Source organism: Cetorhinus maximus, chromosome 17, assembly GCF_964194155.1.
Source record: "Cetorhinus maximus chromosome 17, sCetMax3.hap1.1, whole genome shotgun sequence".
Taxonomy (NCBI): Eukaryota; Metazoa; Chordata; class Chondrichthyes; order Lamniformes; family Cetorhinidae; genus Cetorhinus; species Cetorhinus maximus.
Window position 1 is genome coordinate 25,538,035 of NC_135895.1, and position 19,002 is coordinate 25,557,036.

The following is a 19,002-nucleotide window of genomic DNA, read 5'->3' on the forward strand; positions in this document are numbered from 1 at the left end:
ATGCAGATTGTATTAAATACCTTGGTACCTTCTCTTCATTGGGCCTATTGTCACTGTCTTCCAGTCATTATGTGACCTCCAAAGAGCTGACCCTGTTGCAGTATCAGTGGAAGAGATTGTTTTGACTATCCCATTCAGTTCAAGATCAATCTGACTTGGGGTCATGCTATATTGCTCCTCAGGCTAAGATTGTAAATGCTGCATCCTCAAGGAAATATTCTCCTGGCTCCAGGTCACTCAGGAATTGCCTGGAGAACAGGATCACTTGCTATCCAAAGATTTATGAACTTAAATAGTGGACAGTAAAAGCTGGTATATCTGGGAGAAGTCATTAATATCTTGGCTTCTATCTAGTAAGCATCGGTAAGAAAGCTGGTAAACATAAGGGCTGATCAGGTCTAGATTTTACTAACCCTGGTTCTGGGCATATGATCGGCACATCAAGATCTTCAGTTAAATTAATGTGGCAGCATTGGTGGCGTTCAGACCCAACAGGGACTCTTTTAGACTGTCAACACTGGAAGTTGTGTTTGTTCAAACCACTGCAGGATCCTCAGTGGCCTTCAGGTTCAAACAATATATGCCAAGTGTCACATGCAATGAAGTGTGACAGTATGTCTAAAAATGGCCCAAATATTTAGACTCCTGAGATGGATGTGAATATAATGAAGGAGCACTGCAAATATATATAGCATCCTATTAGGCACTGGCTCAAATTTATTTGCATGGGAAAAATTTGAACAGGTAGCTGCACACTAAAGATGCCAGGCTTATAACCCAAACTGGCCAGCATTTCACATAGCATAATTGCCAGCGAATCCGCTACTAAATTTCTTCTCAAGGCACTGCTCTGCAGGTAAATCAGGATCTTACTTCAGATTTCTGAACAAGTTGTTAGCTCTTTCCATGCTGAAGGCTGCTTTGGAGACAAGTAAAGGCTACCTGTAATCATAAGACCATAAGACGTAGAAGCAGAAGTAGGCCATTTGGCCCATCGAGTCTGCTCTGCCATTTAATGAGATCATAGCTAATCTGATAACCCTCAACTCCACTTTCCTGCCTTTTCCCCATAACCCTTGATTCCCTTACTGGTTAAAAATCGGTCTATCTCAGCCTTGAATATACTAGCCTCCACAGCCCTCTGCGGCAAAGAATTCTACAAATTGACTACCCTCTGAGAGAAGAAATTCCTCCTCATCTCTCTTTTAAATGGGTTCCCCCTTATTCTGAGATTATGCCCTCTGGTCCTAGACTCTCCCACAAGGGGAAACAACCTCTCAGCGTCTACCCTGTCAAGCCCCTTAAGAATCTTATATGTTTCAATAAGGTCACCTCTCATTCTTCTAAATTCCAATGAGTACAGGCCCAACCTACTCAACCTTTCCTCATAAGAAAATCCCTCCATATCCAGGATCAACCTAGTGAATCTTCTCTGGACTGCCTCCAATGCCAGTGTATCTTCCTTTAGACAAGGGGACCAAAATTGTTCACAGTATTCTAGGCGTGGTCTAGCTAGTGCCTTGTATAGTTTTAGCAAGACTTCCCTATTTTTAAACTCCATTCCCTTTGAAATAAAGACCATTTGCCTTCCCTCTTACCTGTTGAACTTGTATGTTAGCTCTTTGGGATTCATGCACAAGGACTCTCAAATCCTTCTGTGCTACAGCCTTCTGCAGTCTCTCTCCATTTAAATAATATTCAGCTCCTCTATTCTTCCTGCCGAAGTGCATAACCTCTCATTTTCCCACATTATATTCTACCTGTCAAGTTTTTGCCCACTCACTTAACCTGTCTACATCCCTCTGTAGACTCCTTGTGTCATCCTCACCACTTGCCTTCCCACCTAGTTTTGTGTCAACCGCAAACTTGGCGATAGTGCATTCACTTCCCTGATCTAAGTCATTAATATATATTGTAAATAATTGAGGCCCCAACACTGATCCCTGTGGCACTCCACCAGTTACAGGTTGCCATCCAGAAAATGCCCCCTTTATCCCAACTCTGTCTTCTATTAGTTAGCCAATCCTCTATCCATGCTAATATACTACTCCGAACATCATGGGCTCTTATCTTATTATGTAGCCTTATGTGCGGTGTCTTATTGAACACCTTTTGAAAATCCAAATATATTATGTTTACTGTTTCCCCTTTATCTATCCTGCTTGTTACCTCCTCAAAGAATTCTAATAAATTTGTTAGGCCTCATTTCCCCTTCATGAAGCCATGCTGACTCTGCTTGACTAGATTAAATATTTCTAAGTGCTCTGCTATTAAGCAGAATTGGCCATTCCTGGCTTGATTTCCAGGATCCTATCCAGAAGAGGTTCCTTATTAGTAAGATCTAACAAGCAAAGACAACAACACTTTTAGACAAAAAAAAGTCTTTTGCTAGAAATTCCATGATGCCACGCCTGTATAATATTTTTCAATTTAAATGAGGCTTATTACCTGAAAGATCAATGGTTAAATTTTCTTTGGCACAAAATATTTTTACCCCATTGTGTTTTTGGAAATCAGATTTAAGTTGGACGGCATCATTTTCCATTGAGTTGTATTTATTGAGGAACAATATTGAAGTGCCAAGCCTCATAATGTAGGCTGACACCAAGTTTGAAAAGAATAAAAAGGAAGTTCAGCTAAATTGTCAAATAGCAATTTGAAGACACTGGAGTTGGTTTTAAAAACGTAAGATTATGGGAGAAAAGAAAAACAAATAGTGTTATTGAAGTAGAGAGACATTGTTATAATAGTTTATTAGATATAATTTCTGGTTTGTTAAAATGCTTCGGTATATTCCTATTAGTTTATGGATATTGGTGATCAAAGAAAAGTGTTAACTTACTATAAGTGCAGATTCATTATTCTTTGAACACAATACAGTCCCCACAAGTCAAATTTCCTCCCTGCTAATTTCACACTTTCAGCTATTAGCTGGAATCGTTAGATTTTAAAATTTTACTAATTGCTGATGTAGGGTCTCAGGACCCAAGGGCTGATACTTCTGGTTGGAATGAATTCAAGATGTGTTCCAAAGTGAAGATAGATATCTGAGTGAAGTAGGAATCCAAGATTTACAGTGATGTTTAATAGGACTGTGGCTTTGGTGTCTTTCCCCATTAAGAATGATACAGATTATTGCTTTTATAACCCAATTATAACAATGGCTTTATTGTATAGGTTCACAAAACTACGCTGCAACCTATAATCAAAGTAGGAATTGAAAAAAGTGAATTATTAGAATTTTAAACAAAACTTTGAATGATTCTTTTGTTTAAAGCGGAAATTATCTTTTGCTGAGCAAGGCTTTATCAAATTATGTCATTCTTTGTCAAGCATTAAGCATTTCCAGCATAGTGTAGCTAGCTCCCTTTACTTTGCTGCAATTTTAGAAGAGTATGCACTACTGCAGCAATGTGAATTTCTTACTTCTTACACAAGCCGTGTTTTGATGTCTCTGATCAAAGTAAAGGCTCTGGCCCACAGCCAGTAGAAGGGATAATATTGCCTAACCTGATTTCACAGATAATCTTTACAGGCAATAGCCAGAGAAATGTAGAAACATAGAAAATAGAAGCAGGAGTAGGTCATTTGGCCCTTCGAGCTTTCTCTGCCATTCAATATAATCATGGCTGATCCTCTATCTCAACCCAATACTCCCGCTCTCTCCCCATACTCCTTAACGTCTTTACAGCCTATAAATCTATCTATTTCCTTCTTAAATATATTCAGTGACTTGGCCTCTACAGCCTTCTTTGGTAGAGAATTCCAAAGGTTCACCACCTCTGAGTGAAGAAGTTTCCCCTCATCTCAGTCCTAAATGGTCTACCCCGTATACTGAGACTATGACCCCTTGTTCTATGTCCCCCCAGCCAGAGGAAACATCATCCCTGCATCCAGCCTGTCTAGCCCTGTCAGAATTTTATACGTTTCAATGAGATCCCTTCTCATTCTTCTAAACTCCAGTGAATACAATCCTAGATGCCCCAATCTCTCCTCATGACAATCCTGCCAACCCAGGAATCAGTCTGGTGATCCTTCACTGCACTCCCTCTGTGGCAAGCATATCCTTTCTTAGGTAAGGAAACCAAAACTGCACACAATACTCCAGGTGTGGTCTCACCAAGGCCCTGTACAGCTGCAGTTAGACATCCTTACTCCTGTACTCAAGTCCTCTCGCAATGAAGGCCAACGTACCATTTGCTTTTTTAACTGCTTCCTGTACCTGCATGCTTGCTTTCAGTGATTGGTGTGCAAGGACATCCAGGTCCCTTTGTATGTCAACATTTCCCAATCTACCACCATTTAAATAATACCCTGCCATTCTGTTTCTCTTACCAAAGTGGATAACTTCTCACTTATCCACGTTATACTGCATTTATTGGCTTTCAATCCCATTACGTTCTCCAGCACTGCTTTCTTAGCAATACTAATTTCCTTCAATTCCTCCTCCTCACTAGACTCTCGCTTCCCTAGTATTTCTTGGAAGTTATTTGTGCCTTCCTCCATGAAGACAGAATTAAAGTAGTTGTTTAATTGCTCTGCCGTTTCCTTGTTCTCTATTATAAATTCTCTCATTTCGCAGAGACTTTCATCCCAAAAGTATTGTCTGGGTTTGAATCCAAGGTTAAAAGGCCTGTGTCACATTGTGAATTTGAAAATTGCTTCTATTGGATAATGGCTGTGGCACTATAATGGGGAGGGACAGATGAAGGGGATGGGAAAATATATAACTGCAGGAGAAGGGGTAGGGGGAAGGAAACCGATCCTGCTGTAGGTTAAATAGTGGAGTGGTGCTTCTTCCGAGGATGGGATTGGAAGTTGAAATGGTGCTGCTGTGGAGCAGGCGAAACAGAACGGTGATGTCATGCAGCGTGAAGACTGAACAAGAATTTGTGCTGCCAAAATACATGAGAGGTATGGGAATATACGTCGGAGAAGGTAAAACAAAGCAGCCAAAGGTGGAAAGCAGAGGGCATAGGAAGGATGATGTTACGCGGCACAAAGGGGAGCAAGACAAAGGGAGATGAGATGGGGAGCCAGAAATAAGTCATGGTGCTGCGGGAACTGAGGTTTTACGTGAGCTAATACATTTGTGGGCGTTGGGAGGAAAGTGGGAAGTATAATTACTGCTGTGATGAAGGAGAAAGGTAACGAGGAGAACCAATGCTGTCATAAGGGGAAGGAAGGAAATAAGGAGAAAGTATGACTATTGTAGGGAAATAAGCAGAGCAAAGTAACAATTTTGGAAGGAACTTTGGGTGAAAAGCAATGCTGATTTGGGCATGGATAGGAGATAGGGCAGTGAAAGAAAACTGCCACAGTTCTGCAGCATTCAAATCCCTCTTTTGAAAAATAGCTGATAACAATAATAATTTAAATTGTACTTAACAAAATCTAAAGCCAGATTAAAATTCCTGCTTGGGTGAATCTGGCATGTCAATGTTTGTTAAACTCAAAGGAAATTTTTTTTAATGATCAGTCTTCACACTGAATTACATTAGGGTTACTGCACATTGCTCACCATGGTAACAATAAGCTGACAATGTTATGAATTTTCCAGTTGGTGAAAAAAGACCTTGTTACTGCATTTTAATGATGGTCTTGATTGCTTTTAAAATTCACTAATACAAGTAATACATTTTCTACTGCACATCACTCTACCAAGTTAATGGGCAAAAAGTACTCTGCTTCCAGTTATTTTGCTGTGCCACTGCAGATTGTCATTGAGATTCACTCAGCAGTAGCTGAGCATCCTGTTTTTGCTCATATCCTTCTCTATGAGGAACTGCTAATGCCTTGCAACCTTTCACCGCACAATGATACGCTAGCCTAAGCAACCTGCCGATATTACTAAGCCTAGACACTTACATCTTTTGATTTGGATTTTTCTAAGGGGCCCTGAATCCCCAGTCACTCATCGTCATGCTCAGGAACAGGATTAGGCCATTCAGCTCTTCCTGCCAGTTCAATTAGATCAAGGCTGATCTGTTTCTCATTTCCATTTACCTCATTTGTTTCATGTTCCTTGATATCCTAACCCCCAAAAAATCAATTAATTTCAGTCTCAATAATTTCAACAGCATTCACAGCATTTCAAATACACAGTACCCCATGTATGAAAAAAATGCTTCCTAATTCACTCCTAAATGGCTTTAATTTTAAGATTATTCCCACCTGCTCTGGATTTCCTCACCAAAAGAAATGGTTTCTCTGTATCCATCCTATCAAATTCCTTTATGATTTTAATCTCCTTGGTTAGACCATCCCTCAACTTTGTAAACTCAAGTCAATACAAGCCAAGCTTATGCAATCTATCTTCGTAACCTAACCTTTTACTTACTCTCTGGTTTCCTTCTGGTGATTGTGTACTGTACTCATGCCAAGGATAGTACATCTTTCCAGGGGTTCGGTGCCAAGACTGAGCACAGTACTCCAGACAGCATCTGATGAAAACTGTGTATAACTGTGTACATCATTTCCTTGCCTTTGTATTCCAACTCCCTTTTGGTAAAGGCTAGCATTCTGTTAGCCTTTTCAATTAATGTTTGTACTTGTGCACTCGCTTTTTTGTTGATTTCTGTATCTAACACCTAAATTTCAAGCATTAAGCATTTCCAGTATAGAGTAGCTAACTCCCTTTACTTTGCTGCAATACATTAAACAACCCTCTAATCCAAGCAACTTGAAATGGAAAAGTGGTCCTCTACAGCTTCTCTACAGAAAATCATATCATCAGTGAGAATGATGACTAAAGACCACCACCTACCTGTAGTGCAAATTAAAAATGCAAAGAACATTTAAAAACTATGTACAGCTACTCGGATGTTGTTGTTTCAATCCATTATTTAATCCATAAATCCATATGACCCAAATTAAGAAAATATTCTGAGTTGCCTTTCTCTGATCCAAAGAAATGTCCTCAGAGTTCCCCACATTGAACTCCATCTGCCATTGTTTAATGCCCCTTTCTAACTTTCTACTTCCATCCACACAACTTGCTGTGCCCCTTAAAATGGCACCATAAACAGATCGATACTAAGAAGTCAGGGAGCAGCTTGTTCTCAAGGTTCCAGTTGTGCTGTGAGGGGCTGACAGTTAGAAAGTGTAAACTCACCTAGGTGCAACACTTCCCCATCCACAGTTCATGGTGAAGTATCTGTGCTCTTTGACAGACTCTTCCACAATATCACAGTTGAAAACAAGACATTGGCAGCTTGGGAGATCAAACTTGCCCTGCACCACTTTCTCTTTGTTGGATAGTTTTTTTTCTTGTGGATCGTTTCTTTTGCACTTTTCCTTTTCCAGTTTCTTGGATTAGTAGATTTTTTTAATGAATTGCAGTTACAATTGGGTATCACTATTTAAGTGGATAATTAAGGAGATCACATTGTCTCAAACTCCTATTTTTTCCTTGCTGTCCAACAGGTAGCAATGGTGCCCCACCTTCTCTGATATTTACTCATTGGTGGAAGGGGGAGGCAGTGGCAGGGTGATATTATCACTGGGCTAGTATTCCAGAGACCCAGGTAATGCTCAGGGGACCCGGATTCAAATCCCACTATGGCAAAAATTTGAATTCAATAAAAATCTGAAATTATAAGTCTAGCGATGACCACAAAATCATTGCTGATTGTCGTAAAACCCATCTAGTTCCCTAATGTCTTTTAGGGAAGCAAATTTTCCATCCTTATCTGGTCTGGCTTACATTTGACTCTGGACCCACAGCAATGTGGATGATGCTTAAATGCCCTCTGAACAAGGGCAATTAGAGGTGTCCTAGCCAGCGATGCCCACGTCCCATGAGCAAATATATATATATATTATACATATATAAAAGAAAGCAAAATTTTCTTTTGGGCAAAGCATTCCTTCCACAGTTTTGCCAGTTTTTTGTGAAGCAGTGGTGTTTTAAAATGCTGAATCTTGCTGTTCTCTCACAAATAGCTTGAACTGTGACATGTGCAGGGCAAGATCCCAGCAGTGTATTTTCTCTATGCTCGGAAGTATAAAATTATTTTACTGTTCTATCTGGGCACCAATGGACCGGATGTGCCTGCATTCCTTTTTTCTAGTTTGTGCCTCGTTCTCTCTCACACTAGGGCAGTGGCTAGTAAGTCCTTATCATGTGCATTTTGTTGTCTTTGTTGTAGTTATTTTTCCATCCTAGAGTTTGTTCAGCATGTGTAGAGCCTCTCCTTTATTAATTATTGGTGTTGAAGGTGTTTTAGGTGAACAAGCTATCTATGAATGTTCTTTCATTGATGTAGGTACCATGGTGGAACTTGTGCAGCATCTATTTCCACCCTCCCAATTCCAAGGTATTTCTTAATTTGTAGATGCAGCAGTGTGCTATTAAAACCCTTCCTCACTGCTTTCTTTTTTTAGTTTTTGTCTTCCCCAAACTTCTCAATCCTATTTCGTTTCCATTCTTGTTTTGGTCATCTTGGCTGAGTGTTTTAGTACACTAATAGTATGAAATCAAATGCTATAATTAGTTTAGTATGTAAACTTTTGAGCAGGGTGGGGAAATAGTGTTATGATATCACTGCATGTTCTGCTATTGCTCTCTGCTGCATGTTTTGTATTAGAATATTGATATTCTTTAGACTGTTTGATAATATACATCCTGACAATTGTTGTTCATTATGACTCTCCCAGACCATTGAATTTGGCACCCCACTTGTTTACAAAGCTGGTATTTCCCTTGCTTTCAAAAGCTAAACTTCAGCTTCGAAGGTGGTGACTTGCACAGTGGTCTGCATTGGTTTAATGGCTTCCAAAGCCCCAATGGAATTGCTATGAACTTTGGGTATTTAACGTTAAAATAATTGAGATCATTGTCGAATTCAAGTAGAAGTGGTCCAAATTTAACTATTTGGTTTGACATCTTCCCAGTATGTAGTCATGTAGTAAATCACCCACCCATATAGGCCCTAGGTAACTTCAGGAATAGGGTCTGAATGGGGGTACCTGGGTAGTCAGTGGTTAATGAACCACAAACTTTTCATTTGTGTGGCCCAGTGGAACGCTCCTACTCCCCCTGGCTCTCACAAAGGAAAGGTTTAAGCTTGTTTGAAAGGCCCCCTGATCTTCAGATCTGGTGATAATTGTCAGCCCAGCCCCTTTTGGTGCTTTGCTCTATTTGGCCCGATTGGCATATTTGTTTTAGCATAAATGTATGAGACTCCCTTCTGAATTAGGTGTGCATTTCAGCTTGCTCAAAAATCAGGCATTTTAAAATCAGAATAGAGTGGATATTGGGCTATGTGAAGTAGAAAGATGTTCAGTTCTTCTACAATAAAAACAGAAAATGCTGGAAAAACTCAGCAGGCCTGACAGCATCTGTGGAGAGAGAAACAGAGTTAACATTTCGAGTCCGTATGACCCTTCTTCAGTTATTTCAGTTCTTCTAGTCTGATGCTGTCATCTTGGTGACCTTAACATTTTGAGCTTAGGGGAAAAATAAGCTTCATAACTTTAGTTAGAACCTGTTGTTCAAATTTTTGAGAGAGTTTGCCTTTCCAGAGCAATGTGAAGTAGAGCGGGAACCTTTCAGGTCTGAAACCGGCGGCCTTTGGCCCGTTTGCAAGTTTCTGCGACGCACAGCAAACATGATCTGATCAGGATAGCCATTGTCTCGAAGGATAGCTTTGATAAGTCTATTTTTGTGTCAAGCTAGCAAGGTGAGCAAGTGGCTAGGGCCCTATTTACAAGATTGCTGATAAGATCTTAAAGGGCTTTCGGAGCTAAAAAGTGTCTGGTCTACCTCAAATTACCCTTGAAAGGCAAAGTATCTCAAAAATTTGAACAACAGATGGAGCGAGCATTTTCATGCTGCTATTATGCAGTGGCTACATGAGTGGTATTTTCCACTAGCAGGATGCTGCCTTCAGTCCAAAAAGATATTCTTCCTACCTCACAGTTGAGCAACGTTATGTATGAAATTCAGTGCCAATGTGATGCCAGGTATGTCGGTCGTATGTCCCAGCAATTGGCTGATTGTATCAAACAGCATGTTCCTTCAGTTCATAATAAGCAGAATACAGACCATACTTAACCAGCCCACACTTCCAAAATCCAAAACAAAATGTCTGCTGTGGATGTGATTTCACGATTGGGCAGCACTTCCTGAACAATCCTGGGTAGCTAATAGCTGCACTAACAATCGATTTAAGATAATCAGTCGAGATCATAACGTGGCTCATTTACACATGCTAGAAGCAATATACATTCACATGCAGAGCCCTGTTCTCTGTAAATAAAAGGAATATGTTCAAGTCTTGTGCCATTTTTGAATTACCTAGAAATTTAGGGAGCCTATAGATCCCCGTTGCTTTCTCCATGACAATGCCTTGGCCAATCAGAGTTTTCTTGCCAACCAACCTTTTTCTTCTGTATAATAAATCGTTGTAATCATTTGAAATTTGGCATTCTTGCATTTGTCCTGATGAGTGCAAGATGAAAAGCTTCAGTAACATGTCTCTCTTTTCAGCAACATAAAAATTCAATGCCAGGTGACGTTGATGGCTACAGGCAGGGGACTGCAATGGGAGCCATGAGGCCTCAGGCCATTGTGAACCAGAGCACATATGTCTGAGACCAACTGCCTGAACAGGTGCAGTCTCCTGTAGCACTGGTGCTCTGTCATTTGCAGGTAGCTAACTCTTAAATAGTGCACCTGATATCTTGGGTCGTGCTCACCCCAGCAGCAATTGAAACTCCAGTCCCAAGCTTCCTGGGACTCTGGAATTCCAGCAGGTAAAAGAAGGCAAGAAGAGTTTCTGAAATATTCTTGGAACAGGGTAAAATGTTTGACCATTATGGTTTTAGGTTTTCCAATACTACATTGAAGGACAATTTAAATAGTTTAATGCCATTTTATAGACTCTTGTTGAGTTGCTCATGATTTTCATTTGCATTTTGATATAAATATTTTTGATATAAAGCTTCAGAAAAAGTTCAGTGTACAATGAACACTATTATTATGCAGGATTATCGAGCTGTGTTCTGAGTGAGCTTGGCTATCGATCCTGCACTCAGAAATTAGCAAGGTGAATATAAACATGCCCACTGCCACATTGCTCTTCCACCTTTCCATAATATTTTTCTTGTAAGATTTAACATCACTTACTATATGATGTGATCATGAAATTGTATATATAATTCTATCCAATGCTGTTTTGAGGAATAAAATTGCAATTTGCATTTTCCTGAATAAAGACACTTAATATTTTCAGTGTGTTTGTGAGGTTAGTTCTTAACAAGGGTATTGGCATGATGACAGCATTCTTACTTCCATAACTGACACACTGAGTTCACTTCGGTGATTAAATTTAGATCTTCTGCGTGTGCTGAAAATCCCTTGGTAGCAAACCTCAATATTTTATAACCCCACATTGATCATTCCTTAACACTAATATTTGGAAATGGAGCAATGCATTTCTACGCTTGCTGATTCAGCGTATGTTTCTCATGGAATCCAATCTTTGAAGTAGAGACAAATAAAAAGGCAAAATGAGCACTTTCCAAATTGAAGTTGCCACCCAAGCACCAAAGCTTGCAGTATTTGTCTGTGTGTACTGATTTTGACAGTCTCTTGTGTCCAGATTCTTTGGAAAATTTGGGATGAGCTAATACCATACATTTGAATGGCCAAGAAAGAGCTATGTACAAAGCAAAGCTGTAAAGTTTTGGTGACAATGGTATAGCTGAAAGATATTTTGGTTTGATGAACTAATGTGGAATTTCAGGTAACGGACTTGTTTTAATATCACCTTTCTGAGTTTTATGCATGTGCCATGTACTGATCAGAATCATTTTATTTGGTCTGTGTTTACCCCAGGCATTGCCTGTATCGCCTTATCTGTTGTGGATCAGCATGGAAACTCCATACCAACAGTGCAACAGCAAGAGCAAACTGACCCTTCCAAACTATGCTTTTCCATGGATCTCATTCAGGAGGCAGACTTCAACAAGCTGACCAGTGTCTCCAGATATGAGAGCAGCTCTAACGGAAAAACATCGGGTAACTGCCACTGCGTTTTCAAATAGATATATATCTAGTTGATCCTTAATGCCCTGACAATAAAAGGGCTGGGAATTAAATGCTCCCTTATGAGTATCATTGGCATGCTCAAGAATACATTTTCTTAATAAATGTAGTTGTAGAGGAAAATCCACTCCATTATGATTAAACTTTTATCACTGCTGATGGATGGAAGAATGAGACTGCGCAATTAAACTAGAAGCAGTCTGTCTTAGCTTTAGATGTTTATTTAACTTGTTTTATTTCACCTTGCCACAGTTTATTGATGGTTAGGGGCCGTTGGGAGACAGAGGTGTGAGAATTTTTTAATCTGTTCTTTGGCATGTGGGTGAAGTGGGCAAGGTTGTATATAGTGTCCGTTCCTACTAATCATGCAAAGATGATGTTAGACCTTCTTGAGCTGCTGCACTCCTGATGATGGTGGTGGTCTCACAATGTTGATAGATGGAGAATTCAAAGATTTCCATTGGCACTGAAGAAAATGTGATATGTCCAGGTCAGGATGGTATCTGACTTGGGGAGAACTTTGCAGAGTTGATGTTCTCATGGCCTTCTGCTGTTGGCAATAGAGATCACAGGGGAGGGAGCTGCTGTTAAAGTGAGTTACTGTAGTGCGTTCTGTACATTGTACATACTGTGCCCATATGAATTGATGATGGGAGTGTGCAGGAGCGGAGGGATGTGAATGTTGAGTGCAGTGGCAGGAGCACATTGTCTTGAATGATGTCGAGTTTCTTGAATGTTGTTTTGCCTGCATCTATCCAGGTCTATGGTGAATCTTCCATCATACCTCTGAATTGAAGCTTGTAGATGGATAGGTTTGATGGGTTAGGAGTTGAGTCATACAAGGCAGAGTATACAGCCATTGCTCTGTTTTGTAACCACACTGCTGATATGGCTGGTCCGGTTCAGCTCCTCTAAGATGTTGATGATGAGGAACTTGATTGATGGTGTTGTTATTCAAAGTTCCACTTTGTATTCCGTAGAATCTTGCATGCTTCAATGATACCATCTTTTAATTATCCCCTCTCAAAACTGAAAAGTCAAATTGTTCCAACATTTCTTTGTGACGTAGTACTCTGAGGCATTCCCTGCATTCCTTCCAGGGTTTGGATGTTTCCCTTGTCTTTTTTTAAGAAAACCATTAACTTATGTATTCAGTGGATGTGGTTGGCACTGGCAATAGGGGCATTTATTGGCCGCCTCTCCTTGCCTTTTAGAAAGGGATGGTGAGCCGCCTTCAATGCTGCTTCAGTCTGTGTGATGAATGTACTCCCGTAGTCCTGTTAAGGAGAGTGTTCCAGGATTTTGACCCAGTGCTGATGGAGGAACAGTGTTATAGGTCGAAGTCAGGATGGTGTGGGACTCGGAGGGAACTTGAAGATGGCGTTTTTCCCATGTGCCTGCTGCCCTTGTTCTTCTAGGTGGAGGTCACTGGTTTGGGAGATGTCATTGAAGAAACCTTGGAGAGTTGCTGCAGAGCTTCTTGTAAATGGCACACGCTGTGGCCAGCGTCCGCTGGTGATGGAGAGAGTGAATGTTTAAGGTAGTGGATGGGGTGCTGATCAAGTGGACTGCTTTGATCTGGATGGTGCCAAACTTTTTGAGTGTTGTTGGAACTGCACTCATCCAGGCAAGAATTCCAACATACTCCTGACTTGTGGCCTGTAGGTGGTGGAAAGTCACCAGAAGATGAGTTACTTGCTGCTGAATATCCTGCCCCTGACGTAATTTTGTAGCTACATGATTTATACGGCTGCTCCAGTTAGATTTCTGCTCAATGCTGACCTGCAGGATGATGATGGTGAGGGAGTCAATAGTGGATGTTTCAATACATTCAAGCACTATATAAATGCAGATTGTTGTTTTTGGTAATTCCACTGAAGGTCAATTGGAGATAGTAGACACTTTTTGGAGATATGGCTGGGAATGAGAGGTAGGAAGTTTTCCAGGCATCATGAGTGTGGGGCAGACCAGCCCATCCTTTCCTCTGCATCATTTTCATATGTTCATATAGTGCTCTGCAGAGGTTACACCTTGATTAGTGTGGCCTCAGCAGAGCATTATATACATTTAGAATGACAGCCTCAGCTGTACACTCCACTGATTTGATGGCATCGCTCAGCTCTGTTTGCATTGTGATTGCTGCTCCAAAGTCTACATCACTCTCGGATCTATTTCAACTTCCTGTTTTGGCAGTTTTGACACAGTTCCTGGAAATATGTATGCTGCCCTCTTCTATCAATGTGTAACATTTCTGTGTGCCGAGTTTCATCTGCATTTGTCCACTTGAAAATTTTGATTAAGTCCTCCTTGAGCTATTTGACTGTTCCCCTAATTTAATGTGCTCTGTCATTTTTATAAACTTAATGCTGCATTTCTAAATCCAGGTTACATAAAATTACATCAACATTACAGCACAGGAGTGGGCTGCTTTGCTCAAAAGTCCACGTTGTTCTTTATTCTCCAAGTTAGCTCCAGTAAATGCTAATGCCACGTGTCCACCTTTGTACCTTCATTTCCCTTCCCTTCTACCACCTATCTAACCTGCTCTTAAGTGATGATGCAGCCTCTGTTTCAATCATTAACTCCACTAATGCATTCCACAGCCTCACTATCCTTTGTGTAAAAATAGCATTTCCTACTCTCATAAATTTCTTATGTTCCTGTCCTTTTCTTCTAGACTCCTCAGCCACTGCAAACAGTCTGTTTCTATTTAGTCTGCCCCGTCCCTTCATAATTTTAATTTAGTTTAGCTTTGACTTTAGCACATCTACTTTGTACACCACCCCTACTGACATTCCACTAATTAGTACCTACTGCATCCTACTTTGCACCAATTTCTTACCACTTGCAAGGTTTAACCAGGATGGATACTACGTTCAGCTTGATTCGCACACTCGTCATGGAGAATTTTATCAAAAATTTGCTGGACAGTGAGGTACACTACATCATAAGGTTTTCCAATGTCCACTGGAAAGTCACTACCATAAAGGTCAAGCAGCTTGGTCAGGCAACATTTTGAAACCACCCTGGCTACCATTTTTTATTTGTTACTAATTTTCATTTCATTATTTTGTTTGTCAATGATGTAAGACTAATAGGTCCATAGTTGACTGATTTTGTCCTTTCCCTTTTCTTTTGAAAAGAGCGAGTGCCTTGGCTTGTTTCCACTTCAGGTGTGACCAGCTCTTCACATAACAACTCATAAGAACAGTTAACACTTGTTAAGTTTCATCCCTGGTCTCATGCGCATGGAGTGTAGTGTGGTATCTGCACAGCAATGTGATGCATCATGTCTTCTTTGAGCATTCAGGTGTAACCATCTCACCCAAGGTGTCACTGAACAGTATATAGACACATACAGGTGCACATGACAGAATGTGGGTAGAACCGATCATCCCGAGATAGATTGTACAGCTGAACCACTTAACTGCAGAGTTTAATCACTGTGTTATCACTTTAGACCCAAACACCCTTATACGCTTTGATATCTGGGAACAGGGAAACATCAGCCTATTGCAACTTACTGACAAACTTCAGAATGGTCTCCGTCATGCTCTTTGTGATGTTGTAATGGAATTTCGAATGCTTCAGTGCCCACTCTGTGTGGAATCCTACTGTCCAGTCATGGCCACACCAGACATTGATACAAATGGTAAGAGTTTAAAATTCACTCACTCACTCAGAAAAGTGGACAAATGTTGTTATAAACAATAACCATGTATTCCAGGCTATTTTTGCAGATCTGTGGGAATGCTTATTGATATGAGAAAGGTGTTGCGTTACACTTTTAAGTGGGATGGATTGAGTTCCAGCTCATCCAAAACTCTACTGCTCAGACCCTGTTCCACATAAGATCCTGCTCACCTGTCATCCCTGTCCTTGCTGACCTGCATTGGCTCCTGATCCACAAATGCTTCCAATTTCAAAGTTTGATCCCTATGTTTAGAATGCTTCACGGTCTTCCCTGTCCTTAACTCTATAACCCCCTGCAGCCCCATAATCCCTCAGAACTTTATGAACTCCTGATTCTGGTCTTGTGCATCCCTGCCCTCCCTTCATCACTGGTGGCACCTATTCTCCATGTTCTAGAATCCCTCCTTAAACCCCTCCACCTCCACTTGTTTCCTTCACTCCCAACGCTGGCAGTTGTAAAGTTAACCACCTGTTCCCCACGTCCTAGAATGCCTTCCCTAAACCCTCCACCTCCACTTCCCACATCTCCTTTAAGAAGCTCTTTGACTAAGGTTTAGGTCCTGCCTCCCAATGTTTTCTTTTTCTCAGTATCCATTTTTGTCTGATTACACATCTGTGAAGGGCCTTGAGATGTTTTTCTACATTATAGGTACTTTTTGAATGCAAATATTGTTGTTGATAAATGATACAATGTCTCCTTTTAGAGTACTTCACAGGTTTCCCCCAACTTTCAGTGCCAATGTATTTTTTAAAAGCCTTTCACATTGCAAGCATTTTTTAACTTTTTTTTTTCCGATTGGCCAGGCCGATTCAGCAGGTCAGGGTCAGAGATTAAGGAAGCAACCATCCTTTCTGGCAATAATATTGGAAGTAAAAGCAGTCCTGTACCTGTGCAAATTGTACCTGTTTCAAGCTCCACCTCAAGTAACTCAGAATCCACCACTCCAACAAGCAAGACTGGCCGACGTAGTTTCTGGGATATGCTGGTGAGTGTAGAAACATTGGGGCCTACAATGTTATGCCCAAAGCATGAAATGTTACTGCAACAGAGTGAACCATGTGCACACGCACCATACTACAAGTGTGGTGGCAAGGCCACTGTGTGTTGCAGAGCCAGATGGACAGTCTTCCTTGAGGTGAAAAGTGAATGGGAATCTTTATATTTTTCAGAGTAAGACTGATTTCTCTGACACTAGCACCCCCAAGACTACGGACGACATTGTTTTGGAAAGAACTGACGACAGTCGCATTCGTCGCAGACACAAAACAGAACATTTGAAGCAGTCTTCAAGTCACGACCGAGCATCGACAATGGAACTAGAGCAAACACAGAGGCAGGCTGCTTCAAGAAGGTACGGCTCCCACCACTTAGACCATCCTTGTTAGTTGGCTATACCGAGTGAAAGGCACTAACCATTTCCTATACCGTAGGCATCAATTACAAAGACAGCATTTAAACTGTATTAGGTGGGCTGGCTATTTCGGGCAGTTCAATCAGATGCTCGGTTACCTTTCATTCACCCCGCAATACTATTTTAATGTATTTCAGTCACCCACTTAGTAAATATTAATTTCTGAAATTTGCTGGAGCGGCACAACTCACAGTAAATGCTGTGAAACAAATTTGTTCCTGACGCTTCCGATTGGATTACTTCTACGATGCAAATTGCTGGAAATCCAAATTGATATTGGTGCGGCAAGGTATGAACAGCAGATCCAATGGTTTATCTCCTTAATTAATGAAATTTGAGGATAGCGAGAAAAGCAGAACGAATGACAAAGGAGGAAATAGAACAAATTCGAGTCAAATTTGATATCGAAAGAGAAATAATGGGCTGGATCTGGCAGTTGGGAAGGGGTGTTGAGGGCAAACTGGACTATGCTTGCCATCATTTCCCCTCGGAAACTGACCACAACTTCAGGACATTAGACTTGTGCAGATTAGCGCGGAAATCCTGAAGTTGTGACCTGTCACTCAGGGCTCCGACAACAAGCTGCACAGTACAGTTTCATCTTAGTTATTTACTGTGATTTTGCTGAGTGAAATTAAAACCATGCAGTCTGTATTGGTGTAAATATTACGTGGCTTGGAGGAAGCAGCAGCAACTCGACCTTTATGGGCTTTTAGAGGACTTAACTTTTGACCTGTACACTCGCTCACTTTTCCAGAACCACCTCATCCAATTCAGGGTCGCGGGGAGTCGGAGCCTATCCCGACAGGCAATGAGCGCTAGGCAGGATACACCCGGGACAGGGCGCCAGTCCATCATAGGGCGCACGCACGCATGCATGCACTAGGGGACAATTTACCATAGCCAATTCACCATACCAGGACGTCTTTGGACGGTGGGAGGAAACTGGAACACCCGGATGAAGCACACACAAACAAGGGGAGAACGTGCAAACTCCACACAGTTGACCTGTACGATTTTTAACATTATTATCACTGCCACGTTTACCAGTCATTGCATGTAATGGACAAACCACATAAGCACGAACGTGGTCGCTATAAGGAGTGGAGAGTATTTATGACCACTGCCATTGTGGTTTTTATTTATTGGTGTGCATGGAGGCCAGTAAGTGCAATATCAGCAAATTGAAACCATACAGAGCTGACTTGTTACAACTTGAGATGCTTATCCAGGAATGGGAGTAAAAATTACCAATGCTACGCTTGAGACCTGTATTCCCAAGGTGAACTCATTTCTGCCGTCAACAAGCTAGTGCACTTGTTTTCTCTCTAGGAATCCACCTACTGATCTGCCCCCGGGCTGGGTATATGGGAATTTACACTTGGGTGTGCCTTGATTGGCCAAGTGATTTAAATCAGGAGATGCTATTTACAGCCGAAGAGTACAGTGAAGAAATTCACTTTTAAAATATTTATCATCCAAATTAATTAATTAAATAGAGTAGAGATGGCTGGGCAGGCAATGTGTTGCAGTTGTAGTATGTGGGAGTTGGCGGACGCCAGCGCGATCCACGGTGACCACATCTGCAGCAAGTGTTGGCTGCTCAAGGAACTTTGGCTCAGATTTGATGAGCTAGAGTCCAAGCTGCGGACACTGATTCACGTCAGGGAGGGGGAGAGTTACCTGGACACTGTGTTTCAGGAGGCAGTCACACCCCTTAGATTAGTCAAGTTTGGTCCATGGCCAGGGACAGGAGAGTGTGACTGCGAGTGAGGCAGGTATGGGGATTCAGAATTTTGCTTTGGAGGAGCCTCAGCCAGTGCCCTTGTCCAATCAGTACGAGGT

At 41.2% G+C, this 19,002-nt stretch overlaps 1 protein-coding gene across 1 annotated transcript in view; it reads left to right on the top strand.

Annotated features, from left to right (window-relative positions):
* The window catches only part of szt2 (SZT2 subunit of KICSTOR complex), a 221,123-nt gene that overhangs the window by 113,402 nt on the left and 88,719 nt on the right, over window positions 1-19,002 (top strand). The window contains exons 51-55 of the mRNA XM_078560851.1: window positions 8,268-8,318; window positions 11,843-12,025; window positions 15,513-15,704; window positions 16,550-16,731; window positions 16,916-17,097. Of these exons, the coding sequence (XP_078416977.1) occupies window positions 8,268-8,318; window positions 11,843-12,025; window positions 15,513-15,704; window positions 16,550-16,731; window positions 16,916-17,097 (790 nt within the window). The remainder of the gene's footprint in view (window positions 1-8,267; window positions 8,319-11,842; window positions 12,026-15,512; window positions 15,705-16,549; window positions 16,732-16,915; window positions 17,098-19,002) is intronic.